We start from the raw sequence: 21,625 nt of genomic DNA on the forward strand, positions 1-21,625 counted from the left end.
GAGAAAATGTGCACCCTTACATTTAGCTGAGTACCTCAGACCTCATTGCCACATGTGGCCCTTCTGGTCGTTACTCCTACAATATGAACAAACTGGCCATTTTCTGGTTAATTCAGCTTATTTTACTATAAAAATAATGGACCACTGTGCAAAAAAAATGGGGCTCAGCTTGATGGAAATCATTTTTATTTCACAGCCAAAATAACCTTGAGCCTTTAAGCTTAATTTATAAATCTTGTTATTTTATTTACAAATGCCATAGGTTTGGTGCTAAATTTTCACATTTTCTTTGATGAATGCTAGGTTAATACAGGCACAGCTCAGCATATTCCTTTCTTATCATTTAGCTGTTTTGAAACTGTATTTAAATTTCATTTCATGTTAGTTCCATCTCCTGGTAGAAAATAGTTTTCAGATTTCCCTAGACCTTTTCTTAGAGACAAAACTCTATCAAAAGGAGAAGGAAAAAGAAGTTAAACTCAGATGATCCTTTATACAATTAAGGATCCGGCAGCCTGAATAGGCATCTCCATTGCAGCCTTACCTACACATGCTTACAGCTTGCCAGAGATGGGGCTTCTCACCTCTCCCGGTGGACTCCCAGGGCCTCTACTTACCCAGTCTTTTACATCTTTTCATCAGAAAGAGATTGATGACTCTTGACTTTTTTTTTTGTTGTTGTTGTTAGGTGCTGTCGAGTCGGTTCCGACTCATAGCGACCGTATGCACAACAGAATGAAACACTGCCCGGTCCTGCGCCATCCTTACAATCTGCTTTTTTACCACCCCCAAATACATGTGTATACTCGTGTGCACACATACATATATATGGTTTTTCTCTTTTCTTTTACATGAGAAGAATAAATGATTATGGAGCAATATTTATGTATAATTCTAGTATGACTTCTCTGTGATGGTGTTTTTCTCACAGGATTCTTAATCTCTTGACATTTAAAACCTGTCATTTGCTTAAACATGCTCAGCATTAAAATGCACATGGTTACTGACTCAGCACCCAGCTAAGGAACTTGCACTTTTTTTTTTATTGTGGTAAGTATATATATATATATATATATAAACATTTGCTGTTTTACATTTTTTTTGCAGGTACAATTCAATGACACTATTATATTCATCATGTTGGAAATTTGCCTTTGTCCAGTGTTGTGTTGTGCCGGTAGATGCTTAGCAACCAGCTCTTTGTCAGAAATAAAATAAAAGCCCTGGTTTGTAGCACTTGCTGGTTCCCTTGGTGTAAATACCCCCACCATTGCCAACTGCAAGCTACTAGAATGAAGTAATTGAACACGACGTTGAGAAGAGATGTGCACAACCAGCTGTCAGCAGCTGGTACTGGCTGGCTCCAGCACACCACTGCCTTTGCCAGAGATCTGCTTCTTTTTCTGAAATGGACCCCCTTTGAACATTTAAATACACTTTTATAGGGTTGCTATGAGCCGTAATCGACTTGACGGCAAATGGCTTTTTAAAACTATTTCTCTATACGTTTTCTTCTGGAATTGATATTTTTAACTTCAAAGAGATTAGTTTCTCTGCACTCGTTTCTTCACGGCTTCCGATCTTGTTAGGAGTGGACAGATGGAAACACCCGACCTGCAGAATATTATCTGTTCCTTATGGAGCTCTTGCAGAATTGAAGTGAATGAGCTGAAATTTGCTGATGGCTCTCGTGAAGCCTGCTCACTGTTTTCCTCTCCCATGATTGAGTTATTCTGTCCCCTTGTGCCTCTCTCACTTCAGAGAAAACTGCCAGCTGACTCCAAGGTCCTGGAAGCCTCAGATCTGGTGTACACAGTCAGCGCCCAGGAGTACTGGCAGCAGGCTTTCCTCACTGAGGAGGAAACTGGTAATTTATATATCCTTTTATCTCAGTCACTAAAATTCCCAAGACTAAACTTGGCACTCCAAATGTCCCTCTCTAGAGCTTTTTGAGCCACACTTGCTGCTTGCCAGTGTCTATATCTATCAGCAAGTCATTTTTTTCTCTCTTTTCAGTGTTGTGGTGGCTGAGAACATAGTTCCTTTCTTTTTTAAATCTGGCCACCCTAGTTTTGGCTTGAGATTTCTCACTCACCCAACTAAGTGTATCAAAAATGTTTACTGAGTATCTGTCGTATCCTTTTTCTGAGAGAAGGGAAAAGTAGACAATGTGGCCCCTTTCTTCAGATAACTTAAAATGTAGACGAGGAACTAATATTAATCCATGCACAAAAAGTATAAATAAGGCTTAGTGAAATGTGCTGACTATGAGTGCAATAGAAGGCCAGAGAATCTAGAGATTGTGGCTCAAGTACTCGGTGAAAACTGGGTGACTAGGCAGGATCTGAGCTTGACTTTGATCTGAACTTAAAATGTATATACATTTTACTAGATGTGTTTGTGTTTGAGAACCAGTTGCTTTATACCTGGGTGGTGCAGATGGCTGCTAACCGAAAGGTTAGAGGTTTGAGTCCACCCAGTGGAACCTTGGAAGAAAGGCCTGTTGAGCTACTTCCAAAAAAATCAGCCATTGACAACTCTATGGAGCAGAGGTCTAGTCTGATACACCTGCGGTCACCATGAGTCTGAATTTAACTAGACAGCAACTGATTATTCATGTGTTTGAGAGAAAGTTAAAAAGCAGAAGGTGTGAAATATTCCCAAACAAAGGTATAAAAGAAAATCAGCATGGCATATGCAAGGAATTGAAAAAACATTGCCATTAACAAAAATAGAAGGGGGAAAAGTAGGATGACATCTATTATCTTCCCCTGACTAACAAAGGGTTAGGACTAAGATAAATTTCTAAATTAGAATCCCACTTATTGGAGGTTTCTATTCATTTCTACAGCAAAAAAAGAAAAAAGAAATCAAAATCGTTGTTGTTGAGTCAATTCTAACTCATAGCAACCTATAGGACAGAGTAGAACTGCCCTGTAGGGTTTTCAAGAAGTGGCTGGTGAGTTTGAACTGCCAACCTTTTGGTTAGCAGCAGTAGCTCTTAACAACTGGCTGCCAGGGCTTTATAGCAAGCGTGGGCTAATCTGATGTTAAGGGTTATTTGATATGGATAGAAAAATGTAGGAAGATCGAAGAGCTGAGACACAGGAAATGTGAGCATCTTTGCATCAACTATGCAGGTAAATACCAATCTAAAGGTAAGTGCCAGTTGTTTTTTTTTTTTCAATCAGTCTGTACTTTCTACGTTTTATGTTTTATACACCTAAATGAAGTTAATATTCAGCATTGCTTATCTACCATTCATTGTTGTTGATCCTACACAAGGAAAAAATGTCCTTCAGAAAGGTTGGGTTAGTGGGTATCCAGCCCACATATGACCTCAACTGTAGATATGGGTTTTTTGGGGGTCTGGATAGTTAATCTGGAAAGCCTGGTGACGTAGTGGTTAAGTGCTACAGCTCCTAACCAAAAGGTTGGCAGTTCAAATCCACCAGGTGCTCCTTGGAAACTCTGTGGGGAGGTTCTACTGTGTCCTTTAGGGCAGCTATGAGTCGGAATTGACTCGACGGCAACAGGTTTGTTTGTTTTGTTTTGATAGTTAATCCAGACTGTCATCCTAATCTTTCACTTTTTATGAACTCTATTTACTACAAATTTAGGGCCTTTTCAAAGTATTTGTGCTGTTGGTGAATTCTAGAAATCCCAAAGTTAAGAGAGTATATCAGGAAACAGCTCTTGGACAAGAAGAGGAGGATGGTGACCAAGTATGTTACTGAAGCCTTTGGCCTATTGCTCCTCACAGACAGTTTCAACTCCACGGACCATCTGCCGGTACGGAAGACACCTGGGTTATATATTCACTCCCCCCAGCCTGGGTAGACCATTGCCTTCTACCAAGTTAGATATTAACTTGGGTTATTTTTTTCTTTTCATATCAAAGGAATATACTAAGCTCAGAGAATCTAAAGAAGACAACAACAAAGTTAATTAGAGGACTAAAAGTGATAAAATTTGAGTAAAAGAGAAAGGAGTGATATTTTACCTGGGACTGATAGGCTGAGAGGAAAATGTAAGAACTGTCTGGCTATTTTCCGTCTCTGCTGAGACTTTAACAAGGTGAAACATGTTTAAGTGATGGCAGGAGTGATTTCACTTGCTTTTTTTTTTAGTAGAATACAGACAGTTCCTGGTTATCTTGGAGAGGCATGTTTATATGTACAACCCGAAGGGGTTTCATCTGTCTGTGGAGCTCCTTCATGTCCTGGTTCTGTCCGAAACTCAAACTCAGAGCCACAATAGTAAAATAATGAGAGAGAGAGGGAGCAAGGAGACAATTTCAGCCAAGAGTTTAGATATTTATCATCACTGTCTAGAATCCAGGCCTTTGGAATGACAGTTAAAAATTACTTTTTCTTATACTAATTGGCAAATGTATCTCTTGGGTGGATAGTTTTTTTTTTTTTTTTTACCTTAAAATAAGAGAGATTAACTGCTTAAGATCCTCTAAGAGGCCTTGGAGAAAAAATGGTTGCTGTTATCAATCATCAACCATGTCAATTTCCCTCCAACTTTGCTTTCCCTCCAACAGATTTGCACAACCAAGTTGGCTAACTTCTTGTTATGCTGGAACAGGGAAAGGGCAGAGAAAGCAAAACAGTAGAGTTCTTTGAGATTTTAAGGACTCGCCGTGAGAATGTGGGAAAGTGAACCTGGGATGACCCTGTAGGGTAGGATAGGCAGATAATCGAGTGTGAAAAGTAAGCAATGCCAAGTGTAGATGGTCAAACGCAGTGGCATCACTTGGGGGACAGGGTGCGGGGGGTGTGGACTGTATTGGGTGACACTCTCAGAGAGGGTGACACCAAAATGACTATCTGTAAAATTTTTGTGCAGTGTTTCAGCAAAAATTTATTAATTGTATAAAAATATCCCTGTAGTTAGTGAAAACAACAAAAAAACTTTTCGTAAGCCCAGGTTACGTGTATCAATATACATACAAGGCTAAAACTGTGCTAGTTTATTTCTGAACCTTCTAACGTGCTCTGGTCAGAGCTGTCATCACCACCCAATTACAACGACATTTCGAATTATGTGGTTTTATCTGCATGTGCTAGAAGCACATGCTGTTGTTTTCGTTGCTGTCAGTGTTTTTATAATCACTGATTTTGTCAAAACTTCTGATATTTTAGCTACAATATTATGGTAATTAGCATGGGGAGGTGACACCATGAGTGATTGCACTGGGTGACACCAACTCTAGTGACGTCACTGGTCGAATGTGTGCATTTATAAAATTCCGCATAAAAGAGACTTAAAAAACAAATTTCACTCTGTTTTTTTCATCCTGTTTCTTATGTCTTGTTTTGGCTTGGTTCTGTGAAAAACAAACAAACAAAAAAAAATCACTCCTGGAATTGGACATTTTTTCATTCGGCTTGGTCCTCTGAAATGTTGGGGAAGGGTTCCACCTTCTAACTTCCCGAAAAAGTTCGTTCAGGATGAAATTTGCCTCACTGCCCAGCAAAAGGTTGCTTTTGGAAGTGCTGAGGGAAAGCCAGTCAGATGTGGTTGGTTTATTTTACAAACACAAGGACAAAGCCTTTTACAATCAAACATGAAAATGCCTGCCCCACATACTATTCTCTGCTGACTTGGAGGTGCAGCCATGGCCAGGGCTCAGTCCCAATCTTGCAGCAGACTCCAGGCAACAGAAAATACAAAGGAGAAGGCTGATTGGTACTTCTATGATAGCCGTCTAAAGGGAGCTGCCAGCAACTTCCCTCAAAATTCCTTGGCCCCAGATTTTGGTCTTAGTCTAGCTCTTTGGTGGAAAGTTGGAAGGCAAGAATTTTGTCAGTTACTTTGAATTCTAGAGAATCGAACCTAAAAAGTGTCCGTTTGATCATTTTTTTAAATGGTGACTCAAACTAAAAATTCAGAGTTTGAGTAGTTGGTGATTTTAAGAGAGCAAGGATATAGTCATTATTTTCAAGAATAGGAAGTTGATTGTGACATCTCAGTCTTGAATAAGTCCTGCACTTCTTCAACTAGGTACCAGCCTTTCCCTTTTTTTTATTGCACTTTTATTCCCAGCCCTTCTCTTTCTTATCATTCTTTTGTTTATTCAACAGGAATTGACCGAGAGTGGGATATTGTGAGAATCTTGCCCATAGATTTTCTTTTCATGATTTCTTTCTTATTTCGTTTTGGTTGTGAATGACAGCACAAATTCAAGAGAATCTAAAGAGCACTCTGGGGAAAAAAAAATTATGGCTTATATAACTCTTAATGGTAAAAACTATGAAAGTCCTCAAGGTACTCCTAAAGCTAAATAGTCTCTATAAACTCTAAACCTCTTAAACCGTAAGACCCAAACTCTAAAGCTCATAAGCTCTAAAACTCACAGAATTTTAGAGTTTGAGGTTGTTTTCAAGATCATTTAGCTCAATTTACTTATTTTAAAGATGACGCAATTGAGAGCTGGAGAAGTGAAGTCACCCGTGGAAGGTCATACATGTATTCCAGAAACATTTTTGTTGTAAAATTTGGAATAGAATTTAAAGCCTACATCATCTGGTAGTTTCTCTGTGCCACGCATGTACTCAGAAAATGCTTATTGATTGACTCTTTGTGCCATGTCCTGGAATAATAAACATGAATAACACAGTCTGTCCTTTCAGCAAGTTCAGAGTCCAGCGAAGGAGACATGTAATCAGATAGACATAGTACAGCAGGACGAAGGCTGTAATACAGGAATGTAGAAAATGCTGTAGGAGCACAGAAAGAGAGTCCAATTCTGCCTGGGGGGAGTCAGGGAAAGCATCACATGAGAAGTGATTTTTGAGCTTTGTCTTGAACAATGCGGAGGTGGGGACATACGTGCAAAGACATGGGGTCACAAAAGAGATGGCATGTTTGCGGAATGGTAACAAGTTCAGGGGCAGCTGCCTGGGAGGATGGATGTGTGAAGCCACTGGAGAGACACTGGTGCTGGAGAAGTAGATTTAGGAGACACTGGGTGGTACAAAAGGAGCTCTGGTGGTGCAGTGGTTAAGCACTCAGCTGTTAACTGAAAGGCCAGCGGTTCTAATGTACCAACTGCTCTGTGGGAGAGAGGTGTGGCAGTCTGCATCTGTAAAGATTAAAAACCACTGCCGATTATAGCCTTGGAAATGGATGTGGCAGTTCTGCTGTGTTCTATAGGGTCACTATGTGTCAGAATCAACTCGATGGCAATGGGTTTTTTGGTTTGAGTGGTGTAAACAGTAAACATGCTCAGCTGCCAACCAGAAGGCTAGATGTTCTAGTCCACTCACAGGTGCCTTGGAAGAAAGGGCTGTTAATCTACTTCTTGAAAAATTAGCCACTGAAAACCCTATGAAGCACAGTTCCACTCTGACCTACATGGGGTTGCTAGGAGTTGGAATCGCCTAGATGGCAACTAGAAATAAAGAAGATGATGGGCCTTAAGTGCCGAGGTAGAGTGCATGGCCTCTACCTGCTGCAGACGCTGTGGAACCAGCCAAGCTTTTCACCTAGGGGAACGACACTGTGAGGTCAAAGCTGCCCTAGTGGCCACTCCCTTGTATTGTTTGAATACAGGCTTCCCTCCTGAGTAGGCTGTATTCTTTGAAATCAGGGACATTGTGTGTTTTTTTTTGTGGTCCTGTAGATTTGCTATTCAAAGTATGACCCAGGACCCAAATATCAATATCACTGGAGGGCGTGTTAGAAATGTAGAATCTCAGACTTTCAGATTTTATCAAGATCCTTAGGTGATTCATATGCACATTAAGGTTTGAGAAATGCTATCCTCAAAAACTGCTTTGCACAAAGTCAAAGCTCATTTAATGTTTGTTGAATCAAATGTCATTGGAAAAATCAGAATTTTAATGGCAATTGGATTTTTACTTGGATAGTTAACTCCCCAAATAGCCTGATAAATTATATACCCAAAATAAGTTTCAGGAGGCATCTTATTTCTTCTATTCCCAAATCCCACAAAACCTAAGTAGGTTTGTGCACTTAAGGGGTGCCAGAGTTGGGACAATAACGAGCAGTCAATCTGGGGTGATTATCTCAAGCTAAATCTTGTGTTGGTAACAAGCTTAATGGGAGTAAAATTTCAGAAGATGCCTTTGGGAGGGGGTTGCCTGATGCTCCTTACGGCCATTGACCCTAGAATGAATACTTGCACATGAGTTGCCTGAGGAGATTTGTGGAAGAGAAGATTCAGCTGCTGGAGAAGATCATTGACCAGTGCTTTGCCCAGATAGAGCAGCCTCTGCAGGAAGGGGTCAGAAATGCCAGGACTTCCTACCGACGGATCCTCAGCGGATGCCTGGTGGTGAGTGACACTTTCCAGGGAACACCTGTGATATTTGCTGACGTCTGAAACTGGGTGGTGGTGGTGGTGTTAATGGCCAACCAGTTACATCCTTTAGCATTTGTAACTCCCATAAGAGTGGTAATTTGGTACATTCGTTTCTTCATGTAATAAGAAAAACTTCATACAAGACATTGGTCCTCAGAGACAGTGTCCCATTGGTGAAGGGCAAGTGCTCTGATTTGAATTTTCTTTTCCCCATTAACCAACTGAGTGACCTCTTTGTGCTTCAGGTTCCTCATCAGTAAAACGAGGACAATCGTACCCATATCATAGGGTTGTTGTGAAGGTTAACTGAAATAATGTTTGCAAACATAGCCTCATGCTTGACCAAGACATAGAATGTTTAATAAAAGTCAATTGCTATTATTATTAGGTTTGAGGGTGATTACAAAGACGACCCAAATACAGTCCCTACTGAGAGGAGATGAGATAGCATGTAGAAATCTGTAATAAAAGGTTGGATGTGGTAATGACCATAAGAGAGCCAAAAAGTACTCCAAATGTTCAGAGACCATTCTGATGGGGGCTGCGGTAGGTTGGAATCCTTTGCCTGGCAAATCACAGAATCTCTAATGCATGCCAGGCTAAACCGCAACAGGACTGAGGTCCAGAGGAAGAGTATGCCTGGGAGATCAGCTTACTCCAATGGCTCTGGCCCTCCTTCTCTGCAACCCCTTGCTTTCCTCTATGTAGGGGCTTCACTTTCAGGCTGCTTCCCTCATGATGGTAAAATGGCTGTAGCTGTTGGATTCACATCTGTGCATTACAAGCTCTAGGGCAGGGGTTTCTCAACCTCAGCACCATTGACATTTTGAATTGGATAATTCTTTTATTATGAGCTGCTGTCCTGTGGATTGTAGGATGTTTATCAGCATCTCTGGTCTCTACCCACTAGATGCCAGTAGTGCACCATCGCCTTCACCCCACAGTCATAACAAAATTGTTCCTGGTTGAGAACCACTGGTATAGAGGAAGAGAGGGATGGTTATTTCTGGAAGCTTTCTCATAATAGTGAATAAACCCACAGCAAACCATCTTGGTGTTTCTTTGCCTCTATTTGGGTCACATGCTTATTCCTAAGTCAATCCCTGAAACTAAGAGAATAAAAAAAATGCTTAGGTGGGTCGCTATGAATTGGAATGGACTCAATGGCAATGGGTTTTGTTTTGTTTTTTGGTGTTAGATGCTCTACTCCATGGTCAGAAATAGAGTTAACTTTCTACAGACAGAAGGACGAGGTGTGGTACAGGTGTGAATTACCAGGAGAAAGGGGAATGGGTGCTGGTAAAGCATACTAGAGAATAATCAAATAAACCTGGAGAGGGTGATATTTGAGCCCAGCCCTGAAAGATCAGTGATATTTCTATAGGCAAAAGAATGAGGGGCAGAGGGAAGCATTCCAGGTGAAAAAGTATGAAACACATTTGGGAGCCAGCAAGTAGATCAGTCTGTCTAACTGTCGCTTAAAGAACACATAGCAAGGTTCTGGAGGTGTTAGGCTGGAAACGGTGAGCTTGTTGGACACCTGAGAGCAGGTCAAAGAGTTTGAACTTAGTGAAGGTTCAAGCAATGACTGGCTTCATCAGAGGTATGCACTGGGAAGATTAATGTGCTCCTGAAGTGGGAAAAGATAGGCCAGTTAGGGCCTGAACAAAGGTCATGGCAGATGGAATAGAAAGGACAAAGTGGCGTGGAGAGGAAATATGAAGAAACTCTCAATCAGAATTGTCAGTAGTTCAGATATGGGGATGTGGGAGACCAAGGAGATAAAGAACGCTGGGAACATTTGCATCTGAAAGAAAGGAGACCTCATGAATTAAATAATAATAATAAGGAAATAAGGCAATGAGAGTGAGTGCAGTGCAATGGATTGCTTTTGTGTGGCCTTTCTTGCCATGGTTTTGTAACTCCCACCGAAGTGATTGGATGAAACTATGCAAATAAGGTAATTGTGGCCCACCAAAGGGATTAGTCAGTTTTGCTATCCCACTAGGCTTAAAAGAGCCAATTCCAGAGCAGAGGAGGATCTCACCACCACCAAGGAAGAAGAGCCAAGAGTGGAATGTGTCCTTTGGACCTGGGATCCCTGTGTTGAGAAGCTCCTGGTACCAGGAGACTGAGAGAGAGAGAGCTGTAACACTGAAGACAGCAAGAAGCAGTGGTAGAGAGACAATGACAGGAGAGACCAGCAGGAGACAGCACAGTGGGCTTCCCGACCCATGGAGTGAGAAAACTGAGTGCCTTTGGGCCAAGGCTTACTGGTGGATGGGGCCCCTGAGGTTACTCATTAGCAGAGCTAAAACAGCTTTGTAACACTTGCCCAAGCAGGGCATGGGTGAGGGACCAGAGAGAGGTGTGCCTATAGGCACAGCTGAAAAGAGGCTGTCCTGATGAAAGAACAGTATCCTGAGTGTACCTGAACCTAAATGGTAACCTGTTAATTCCCTAATAAGCCACATATTTGTGAGTATTGTCCATGAGCTTTGTGTGGCCAATGCAATGAATTACTGAACCCAGCAGAGAAGTAGAGAGTGCCATGGGAGGGATGGTTGGTGTCAGAACTGGTAAGGATGGTGAAGAGAGGTGGCATGTCTGACCTCTGCCTCATGGAAATCAGCCTTGGGCTGTTAACCTTGATTCCCCTTCTCCTTGTGAAGTTAGAGGAGGTCAGACATCGCCCCTACGCCATTATTACAGTGTAGAGCTAATCTGTGGGGGGAGAAGCAATATGTTCACTATTGGAGGTTATGCATTTAATTTTTAATACAGGTAGATTATCTAATAAAATGATGGAAATGAGGAACACAAGCCCTAGAGAGAGGTGGAGCTGGAAATCTAGATTTGATAGTCACCTGCATAGAACTGATAGATCTATAGGAGTGAATGGTCTTGAGGAGTAGAGAGATGGATGATGATATAAAATAACCTCATAAAAAGGCTACATTTTGGGAGCAGAAGAATAAAGAGAATTCTAGGAAAGGGTCAGAGAAGGATTAGTCTAAGAGGTAGTAGAAGAAGAAAATAGTATAATATCATGAAAACCAAGGAGGAAAGTGTGTTAAAGAGGAGGTTATCAGATGCTCCAAGAAGTCAAAGAAAATTAAGATGAGGAAAGGCCAATGGATTTGGCCACTGAGGTTATTCACTGGTGACTGTGGTAGCCCCTAAGATAACTTCCAGTGACCTCACCTCCTGGTATCTATGACTGTGTGGCGTCTCCTTCTGTAATAAATCAGATTTTGTCTCTGTGGCCAATAGAGTGCTACAGAGGTGACGGTGTCTGACTTCTGAGGCTAAGTTGTGAGGCTCAAACTTTGGTCCGTTGGATCACTTGCTGAGGGGAAGTCAGCCTCAGTGTGCTGAAGTCAAGCAGCTCTGTGAAGAACCTGTGAGGAAAGGAGCTAGTCTCGCACTAGTAATTTACCAACTGGCCAGCCATGCAGTGAGCTGTCTTGGAAGCAGATCCTCCTGCTCCATTCAGATGACTGTAGCCCCATCTGACACCTGACTGAACCTCAAAAGAAACCCTGAGCCACAACTGGCCAGCCAAGTCATACCCAAATTCCTGACCCACTGAAACTGAGATATAATAAATATTTACTGTTGTTTTAAGCCACTAAGCTTGGGGCAACTTGTTTCGTAGCAATAGATAACTAAGTGACCCTGGAGAGAACTATTTCCGTTCAATGGTAGAAGAACCTAGATCATAAGAATGAGTGGTACCAAGAAGGTGAAGGCACAAAGTGGGGATCATTCCTTTGAGACATTTTCTTGTGAAAGGAAGGAGCAGTATCAGCTATCTTCAGGCCTTCACTAGGACTTCATCCATTAATTGTGCCCTCTCTCATCAGCCCTTTAATGGCTTCTTTCTCTATGACTACAAACATGCCCAGGGTGTTCCTATCTTACAATGACTTTCCTTTGTGATCAGAAATTTAGGCAAACATTTATATATTAATATCATATTGCTACTTAACATAGCAAAATAACCTGTCTAATAATAAGAGGATGGTTAAATTAATTATGATACACCCATTTGGAAACCCTGGTGGCGTAGTGGTTAAGTGCTATGGCTGCTAACCAAAGGGTTGGCAGTTCAAATCTGGCAGATGACCCTTGGAAACTCTATGGTGCAGTTCTACTCTGTCCTATAGGGTCGCTATGAGTCGGAATTGACTTGATGGCACTGGGTTTGGTGTTCTGTTGGTTCATATGATACTATGTTATGTGTTTATTAAAATTATCTTCGAAAGTATTTACAATAAAGTGGGGGAAATGCTTATGTTGTAATTTTAAGTAAAAGAGCAGAATATGAAATTACGTATATGGTATGACCCCAATTGTATCATGCAATGAAATTATACACTTAAAACACATGTCCTTAAAACATATATCTTTGATTAATGAGCACAAAGCTCTCTACTCAAATTTTGGTCATTGAAAATGTATTTTTATTTGCCTTACTAAGGATCACTGTCTGACTAAAATTTATTAATGTCTCATATCTCTAAATGGGAGCCCTGGTAGCATGGCAGTTAAGAGCTTGCCTGCTAACCAAAAGGTCAGCAGTTTGAATCTACCAGCCCCTCCTTTGAAACCCTGTGGGACAGTTCTACTCTGTCCTACAGTGTTGCTATGAGTTGGAATTGACCTGATGGCGATGCGTTTGGTTTGGTTTTATAGCTCTAGAGGTGCCCCGGTGGCACAAATGGCTAAGTACTTGCTGCTAACCAAAAGGTTGGCAGTTTGAACCCACCCAGCAGCTCCATGGGAGAAAAGAACTGGCGATCTGCTTCCATAAAGATTACAACCAAGAAAACTATGAGGCAGTTCCACTCTGTCACATGGAGTTGCTATGATTTGAAATCGGCTTGATGGCACCTAACAACAACAACAACATAGCTCTAAAAAAAAAACTTTTTTTTTTTTTTTTTTGCTTTATAATATTTTTTTTCTTCAGATTTGTGAATTTATTTCTCTTGGAAAAATCTTACAAAGATACAAAAATCAAATAGTATTTCACTCATATTTAACAAAAGTAGTATGAAATTTGAACTACCCTTGGAAAATCCAAGACATATACTCATGGTAGGGTCATAGCACATTTTCATTCATTCATTCAATAATTGCTCACTCAACAAATATTTATTGAGCACTATATATTGCCATTGCCAGATGTTGAGGACACAAACATGGGAGGAGCATTGTTGCTGATCCTGGTGGGCTGATGGTCTAGTATTGTAGCCTGATGAGTAAACAGGCAAATACAAAATTGTGTGAGAAAGGTTGTGACAAAAGTGAGCACAGAGTGCTTTGGAAGTCCAAGGCATGGGCATTCAGGTAACTTGGAGGAGTGACTGCTGTCCTCCCTGTCTCGCTTAATAATATGTTTAAAGATCCTACTGTTTTTACCCTTTCAAATAGCAATATAATTCTGATCTGTGACATTCTAATTAATGCCTATTAACTCTATTAACTTATTGTTTAAATATCTAGAGAAGTAAAGGAAACCAAGGTTTTCACCAGACTCTGAAAGCTGTTTGCCTGAAAAATGGCATCTATGCCTCCAGGACTCTCGCAAGAATAGATCTGAATGAAGCCATCACTCAACCTATTTATGAGCAGATTGACCCTGTTTTTGGAGGCATTTTTAGGTAAAGCACACTTTCATCTGGCTTCTTCGCGAGCAAGTATTTGCAGAAAGTTGGGCCAGAGTCACATCTTTGAGAATTTGTATTTGGATCTGGAAGTGTAAAGGGTAGCTTGCAATGTGAGGAGGAAAGCTTCATCTCTGGCCAAACACAAAAGCCTTCTTGGTTTGGTTTACTTAGAAATTTCCCACACTGACCTAGAGTGCAGATTGAGATGTTGCTTCAGACTAATATTATGCTTCCCATTATTTTTCAAATATACATGCATCAGGGAGGGAATTTTCCTATGGGTCTGAGCGCAGGACAGGGTATTTTGTTTGGAGAGAGTGGAGTTAAGCAAACATGTCCTTTAGAACTTTCCCTGAATGTGAAAGAAAAAGTGGCTCAATGATGACTCTGTGCATGTCTTTGACACCTTGCATGCTCACAAAGATGGCATGGGGTGCGGGTAGAGCTGTCCCTTCTTGGTGCCCCCTCTTCCTTTACCTCCAATTCCTCTTTCCATCAACAGAAACAAATTCTCCTAATTCAAACGTGGAAGCCCATCCCCAGCCCCCAGCCTCCCTTCTCCTTCACCACTGGCATTTCACACAGCTGGCCACCTGCTGCTTTTTGAATGTTCTCCTCCTTTTGCTTCTGTCTTACTCACTGCACCCTTTCCCACTCTTACCTTCTGGATAGCTTCTTTAAACACATTTTGGATCATGCCATTCCACCTATACCCATCCCAACACCCCTGTTTACAAGTCTGTAGGATAAATTCCAAATTCCTCAGAATAGCATTCAAGACATTCTACCTGCTTCCAACCTGCCTTTTCCAGCCTTTCCTGCACTATTATATTGCCTGGTGTAAGTGTCATAGTAGTTAAGTGCTATGGCTGCTAACCAAAGTGTTGGCAGTTCGAATCTGCTAGGCGCTCCTTGGAAACTCTGTGGGGCAGTTCTACTCTGGCCTCTAGGGTCGCTATGAGTCGGAATTGACTTGATGGCACTGGGTTTGGTTTTTTGGTTTTAAGCCTCTGCTTTAGCCAGCCTGATGGGTAGGCAAGAAAAATTGTGATGTACCAGGCACTGTACCAGACATTTTGCGTGCATTATTTTATCTGATCTTCCTAGTAATCCTAGGCAGTGGCTTCTGGCTTTTTTTTTTTTAAAAAAAACATATTAAAACAGTGTTTCTGTTGTCACCTAGCTTGTAAGTAAAGTGCTGAGATTTAAAGCCTACGGCCTCTCCTCTACAATTCCTCCTTCTTACTCCTGGGATATTCTGAAACTTCACTTACTCTGTTGTCTCCATGGGGAAATAACTCTTTGTTTTCACTTCCCGAAATCTTACCTGCTTTTAAAGTGTAATTCAAGTCCCATCCCTTCAAGTGGAAACATCCTGACAGTGGAAAGACTATGAGTTTTGAGGTTTAACAGACCAGTTCTCAAAGCCTGGCTTGCCATGCACTGGCTGTGTGACCTTGGACACATCTGCAATCTTTTCTGAACCTTAGTTTTCTGATCTATAAAATGGGATCAACGTACTGACCTCATAGACTTTTATGCCAAGGGCCTAGCCACAGTCACAGTTACTGGCATATTATAAGAATTTGATAACTGTTAGATCACTCCCCTTTTTTTTTTTGCTTAAAAATAGATGAAAAGAATACCATCTAGTTTCATGTTTGTTCTAGCCCCACAATAGTCATTGTTGTCTCTTAACAGTTTATTTTTTTCTGTAGTGCTGGGAAGGCCACTGGTTCAGCTCTGATGCCTCACATAGATGATTTTAAGCACTCTCTGCAGGAGAAGATGACAGAAATTGGGATTAGAAATGGCTGGAAATATGATAGCTGCAAAAAAAAATTCCTGATTCAGGAGGTATGTTTCTTATAAATGGAAGAGGGCAACATGGTGGGGTAGTAGCTTTTTTTTCTCCCAGAAGGATTTTATAGTATTTCTCTTCTTGCTTATTCCCCTTGAGTGTCCAGGATCTGAAACGACCTCATAGAAGGAGCTGTCAAATAAAAAACAATGGGGCAGAGGAGAGAGAAGCAGACCTAAGGTTGCTACAGAGGTGTCGGACACCTACATAACTTTGTTCCACGATGAAATAACTGATAGTAAATGCCGAGATTATAAAGTAGGCTCTGTTCCCAAGAAACTCTTTCAAGAATCTTTGTTGTTGTTGTTGTGTGCCATTGAATGAGGTCCAACTCCTAGCGACCCCATTTGACAGAGTAGAACTGCCCTATAGGGTTTTCTAGGCTGAAATCTTTTTTCCCGTGGAGCTACTTTTGGGTTCAAACAACTGACCTTCAGGTTAGCAGCCAAGTGCTTAAATTTGAAACAACTTGTAACACTTTCACTAACCTATCTATCATTTTGCCAGTGTTAGGAAGTATTATCTAAAGCAGTGAAGCTTACAGAAGAAAAGCACCGCTTTGCAGATCGCTCTTTAGTTTTGAGTGCTTACAACTCTTGTCTGTGACTCACAGCATTCATATGGCACACTAGAGTAATTGCTTGTTCCCCACCACCCAGGAGGTCCTGTTTCCAGGACACTCACGTTAAAGGCTGCCTTGACATGCTCAAGTTCAACTCAGCAAACGTTTATTGAGTTGTGTGTAGGTGCCAGGCACTGTGGGTACCACTTTGAGATATAAAGATGCTTAAGACAAACTTTCTGCCTATGAGAAGCTTGCAGCCTAGTTGTGGAGACAATGTGTGAACAACCAGCCATAATATAAGACAGGAGGAAATGGTTGCCACATGTAGGAACACCTAACCTGCTTATGTTGAAAGAATTGTCACAAGTAACCTTTTGTTAACATGGGTTCTCAGATAAGCGCCATCCTGGGAAGCCTGGAGGGACACATCCTCAGAAAGAAGAGAAGGATCTATGAGTCTCTCAGCACCTCAGTTCAGAATGACCTGAAGTCCTGTTATGAAGGTGTGGGTTCATGGGGAAAATATATCCCCTTCTCCTGAGTTGTTCTGTCAATTGCTTTAGCATCCTTTTCTGAAACTTCCCCTCAAAGTATTTGTCCTCCTGCATCCTAAGTCTCCCTGTGACATTCTTGTTCTATAAATAGAAACCAGATAATTGCAAGGGTATGGGGAGAGGTAATTAATGAACCGCTTTTTATCTGCTTGTTTTCCAGTTCTTTCTGTCTAAACTTATCTAGATACCTTGCTTCTTCTCTCCATGCTGCATCTCAGTCAATTAAACTATAAAATCCATTTTCTTTCTCATTCTTTTTTCTTTAAGTATTCGTAAACTCACTTCCCAGGTTCTTCTCATTTTGATAGCCCACCATGGGAGGCAAGGAGTTTATAAGCTTCTGCTTGATTCAGTCATTAGATTTTCTGAATGATAGTTATTATCTAAATATTATTTTTTTGCATCATTTTATTAGTAAAACTATTTCCACTACTGTGGAAATGAATATATACATATATATAAATATATATTTTCCCCCCTAATGCTCAAGATTTCTAAGGAAGTCTTCGTTATAATATGACTATGGCTGTCATTTTTGCCAGAGGCAGCTCAGATCACTGGCAAAAAAGCCTGTGAGAGAATGAAAGATGTCATCAGAAGAGGTGTGGACCGGCAGGTGGCAGAGGGCATCTTTGAAAGAGCTCAAGAAAGGATGCAGCACCAATTTCAGCAACTGAAGGTACTCTGCATTCACAGTCTGAATTCCACCCCCAGGGAGTCTGCTGGGGAGTAGAGGAAGCGGGTTCAGAAGGCAGAAGAAACAGTAGTCATTTGGGCCCCAATAGAGATGGACGACTTCTGCAAAGCGGGCCCCTAAGTGCCACTGATGCCAGGAGAGGAGGCTGGCTAGTCTGGCCTTCTGTTTTCACTGCCACTGCACGCTGGTGTTGGGCTCTTTTCTGGGGCTGTGACTTCAGAAAATGCAGCCCCTCCACTTCTCACCTGTGCCCTTCCTCCTTAATAAGTCATAAATATAACTGCAGAGTTTAATATCTAGTACTTGTGTACCTGTTGGGGTCCTAAGCTTTTTATGTATATTAGCTCATTTAACCCTCCAGCAGCTCTGTGAGATAGGTGTTATTATTGTTCTCATTTTCAGGTAAGAAAACTAAGATGCAGGGAGTGGATCAACAAATCACATAGCTGTTTACAGAGCTAGGATTTGGGACCAAGTAACCTGGCTGCAAGGAGCCCCGGTGGTTAAATGCTCAACTGCTAACAGAAAGGTTGGCAGTTCAAACTCACCAGCTGCCCCATGGGAGAAAGATGTGGCAGTCTGCTTCCCTAAAGATTACAGCCTTGGAAACCCTATGGGACAGTTCTACTCTGTTCTGTGGAGTTGCTATGACTTGGAATTGACTTGATGGCAACAAGATTGTTTTTTTTTGAGCCTGGCTGCAAAGTTTCCTACAACAGCATCATCTCAAGACTTTTTTTTTAATTGAGGGAAATGACTTGTATACACAAAATGTCAATAAATAAATAAATGTCAATAAACTGTTATAGGTCAGTCAGTTATGGGTACCCAGCATAGATTTAGGGTTTGCTTTTTTATACTTCAGAAGACAGTTTCCTTATACCAAAGGCTTCTGTCAAGTTTAGTTGGACCGTCTTGCCTCTTAGGACAGGATCTCTTGGGTTGCCACCTCTCACCCTATGTACCAAGTCACTGTTAGCTCTTTACCTGGCCATGTGAGCCCTTTACCTGACCAAATTCTTCTGCCTCAACCCTGTCTCAGCTGGCCCTCTTTCCCAACCACTGAGGAACCTGACTTGTTACTATTTTGGTCCACTTCTGCACCAACCTTCTTCTTATTATTTTGATGTTCTCATTTTTAAATATTTTATTGTGTTTTAGATGAAAGTTTATAGTGCAAATTAGTTTCTTATTCATAAATTTATACACAAATTGTTTTGGGACATTGGTTGCTATCCCCACAATGTGTCAGCACTCTCCCCCTTTTCCGTCACACCCCGAGTTCCCATGTCCGTTCGTCCAGGTTCCCTGTCCCTTCCTGCTTTCTCGTCTTTGCTTTTGGGGAACTGTTGCCCATATGGACTCCTATACTTGATTGAACTAAGAAGCACGTTCCTCAAGTGTGTTATTGTTTGTTTTATAGGCCTGTCTAATCTTTGGCTAAAAGGTAGACTTCAGGAATGGCTTTAGTTCTGAATTAGCAGGGTGTCTGGGGACCATAGCCTTGGGGGTCTCTCTAAGAGGTCTGTGTCAGACCAGTAGGTCTGGTCTCTTTCTGTAAATTTGAATTTTATTCTACATTTTTCTTCTGCTCTGTCCGAGACCCTCTATTGTAATCCCTGTCAGAGAGGTCATTGATGGTAGCTGGGCACCATCTAATTCTTCTGGGCTCAGGCTGGGGGAGGCTGTGGCTCATGTGGTCCGATAATTCTTCAGACTATTATTTTTGTGTGTGTGTGTTTTTGTTTTCTTCATTCTCCTGTGCTCAGAACCTGATGGGCCCTGTAGATGTATTTTAGATGGCTGCTCACAAGTTTTTAAGACACCAGATACTACTCACAAAATTAGGATGTAGAACATTTTCTTTATGAACTATGTTATGTCAAAGGACCTAGATGTCCTCTGAGACTATGGTCCCCAGCCCTCAGGCCCAGTAACTAGGTCCCTCCCCTCCAAACTAGGTTTGGATGTGTCTAGGAAGCTTCTGTGGCTTTGCCTTGGTCAAGGTATGCTGACTTCCACTATACTGTGTATTGTCTTTCCCTTCACTAAACTTAACACTTGTCCACTATCTAGTTAGTGATTTTCACTCCCCACCCCTTCCCTCCCTTCCCTCATAACTATCAAAGATTGTTTCTTTCTGTGTGTAAACCTTTTCTTGGGTTTTTTAAATAGTGGTCTCATACGATATTTGTCGTTTTGTGATTGACTTATTTCACTCAACATAATGCCATCCAGATTCATCCATGCTGTGAGATGTTTCCCAGATTCCTCATTGTTCTTTATTGTTGCTTGGTATTCCATTGTGTGTATGTACTGAAGTTTGTTTATCCATTCATCTGTTGATGGGCACTTTGGTTGTTTCTATCTTTTTGCTACTGTGAATAATGTTGCAATGAACATGGTGTGCATATGTCTATTCATGTCACAGCTCTTATTTCTCTAGGATGTATTTGTAGGAGTGGAATTGCTGGATTGTATGGCATTTCTATTTCTAGGTTTTTAAAGAGGCACCATATCATTTTCCATAGTGGTTGTACCAATTTGCATTCCCCGTAGAAGTGCATAAGAGTTCCAATATCCCCACAACCTCTCCAAAAAAAATTTTTTTTAAATTAGTGACAGCAATTTCAGGGCGAGATGTTGTCTCACTGTAGTTTTGATTTGCATTTCTCTAAAAGCCCTGATGGTACAGTGGTTAAGAGCTTGGCTGCAAACCAAAGGTTGGCAGTTCTAATCCACCAGCCACTCCTTGGAAGCCCTATGAGGCAGTTCAACTCTGTCCTTAGGGTGGCTATGAGTCAGAATCGACTCAACAGCAATGGGTTTGTTTTTTTGGAATGGCTAATGATCACGAGCATTTCCTCATGTGCCTGTTAGCCACCTGAATATTCTTTCATGAAGTATCTGTTCATATCCTTTGCCCATTTTTAATTGGGTTGTCTTTTTGTTATTGAGGTGTTGAAGTATTCTATAGATTTTAGAGATTAGGCTCTTGTCGGATATGTCATAGCCAAAAATTTTTCCCAGTCTGAATGCTCGCTTTCTACTCTCATGGTGAAGCCTTTTGAGGACCATAAGTGTTTAATTTTTAGGAGCTATCTAGTTTATCTTCTATGTTTGTGCATTGTTAGTTATGGTTTGTATTATATTTATGCCATGTACTAAGGCCTCTAGTATTGTCCATATTTTTTCTTTCATGATCTTTATTGTTCTAGGTTTTATATTTAGGTCTTTGATGGAATTTGAGTTAAATTTTGTATATGATGTGAGTTATGGGTCCACTTTCTTTTCTTTTTTTCTTTTTACAAATAGACATCCTGTTGTGCCAGCACCATTTGTTAAAAAACTGTCCCCATTTAATGGCTTTTGGCTCTTTGTCAAAGTTCAGCTAACTGTAGGTGGATAGATTTACATCTAGGTTCTCAATTCTGTTCCATTGGTCTAGGTGTCTGTTGTTGCGCATTTACCAGGCTGTTTTGACTACTGGCTGTATAGTAGGTTCTGAGAGGAGGTAGCGTGAGGCAACGTACTTTGTTCTTTTTTTTCACTAATGCTATGCTTGTGCAGGGCCTCTTTCTTTTCCATATAAAGTTGGTTAATTAGCTTTTCCACCTTGGTAAGGAAATCTGTTGGTATCTGGATGGAGATTGCATTGTATGTGTAGATTGCTTTGGTTAGAATTGACATTTTCACGATAATATTGAGTCTACCTATCCATGAGCATGGTATGTTTTTCCATTTATGTAGGTTTCTTAGTTTCTTTCAGTAGTGTTTTGTAGTTTTATTTACATAGGTCTTTTATGTCCCTGGTTAGATTTATTCCTAAGTGTTTTATTTTTTTAAGGGCTATTACAAATGGTATTCCTTTCCTGATTTCCTTTATTGTAGTTCTTTTTATCGATGTTTAGGAATCCAACTGATTTTTGTATGTTCGT

General features: G+C 41.0%; 1 protein-coding gene across 1 annotated transcript in view; it reads left to right on the plus strand.

Annotated features, from left to right (window-relative positions):
• NUGGC (nuclear GTPase, germinal center associated) overlaps positions 1-21,625 on the plus strand; it is a 64,810-nt gene that overhangs the window by 32,916 nt on the left and 10,269 nt on the right. Inside the window, exons 10-16 of the mRNA XM_064272644.1 lie at positions 1,762-1,867; positions 3,659-3,792; positions 8,144-8,308; positions 13,847-14,004; positions 15,729-15,867; positions 16,831-16,939; positions 17,533-17,669. Coding sequence (XP_064128714.1) covers positions 1,762-1,867; positions 3,659-3,792; positions 8,144-8,308; positions 13,847-14,004; positions 15,729-15,867; positions 16,831-16,939; positions 17,533-17,669 — 948 coding nt within the window. The remainder of the gene's footprint in view (positions 1-1,761; positions 1,868-3,658; positions 3,793-8,143; positions 8,309-13,846; positions 14,005-15,728; positions 15,868-16,830; positions 16,940-17,532; positions 17,670-21,625) is intronic.

This window comes from Loxodonta africana, chromosome 19, assembly GCF_030014295.1.
Source record: "Loxodonta africana isolate mLoxAfr1 chromosome 19, mLoxAfr1.hap2, whole genome shotgun sequence".
NCBI lineage: Eukaryota > Metazoa > Chordata > Mammalia > Proboscidea > Elephantidae > Loxodonta > Loxodonta africana.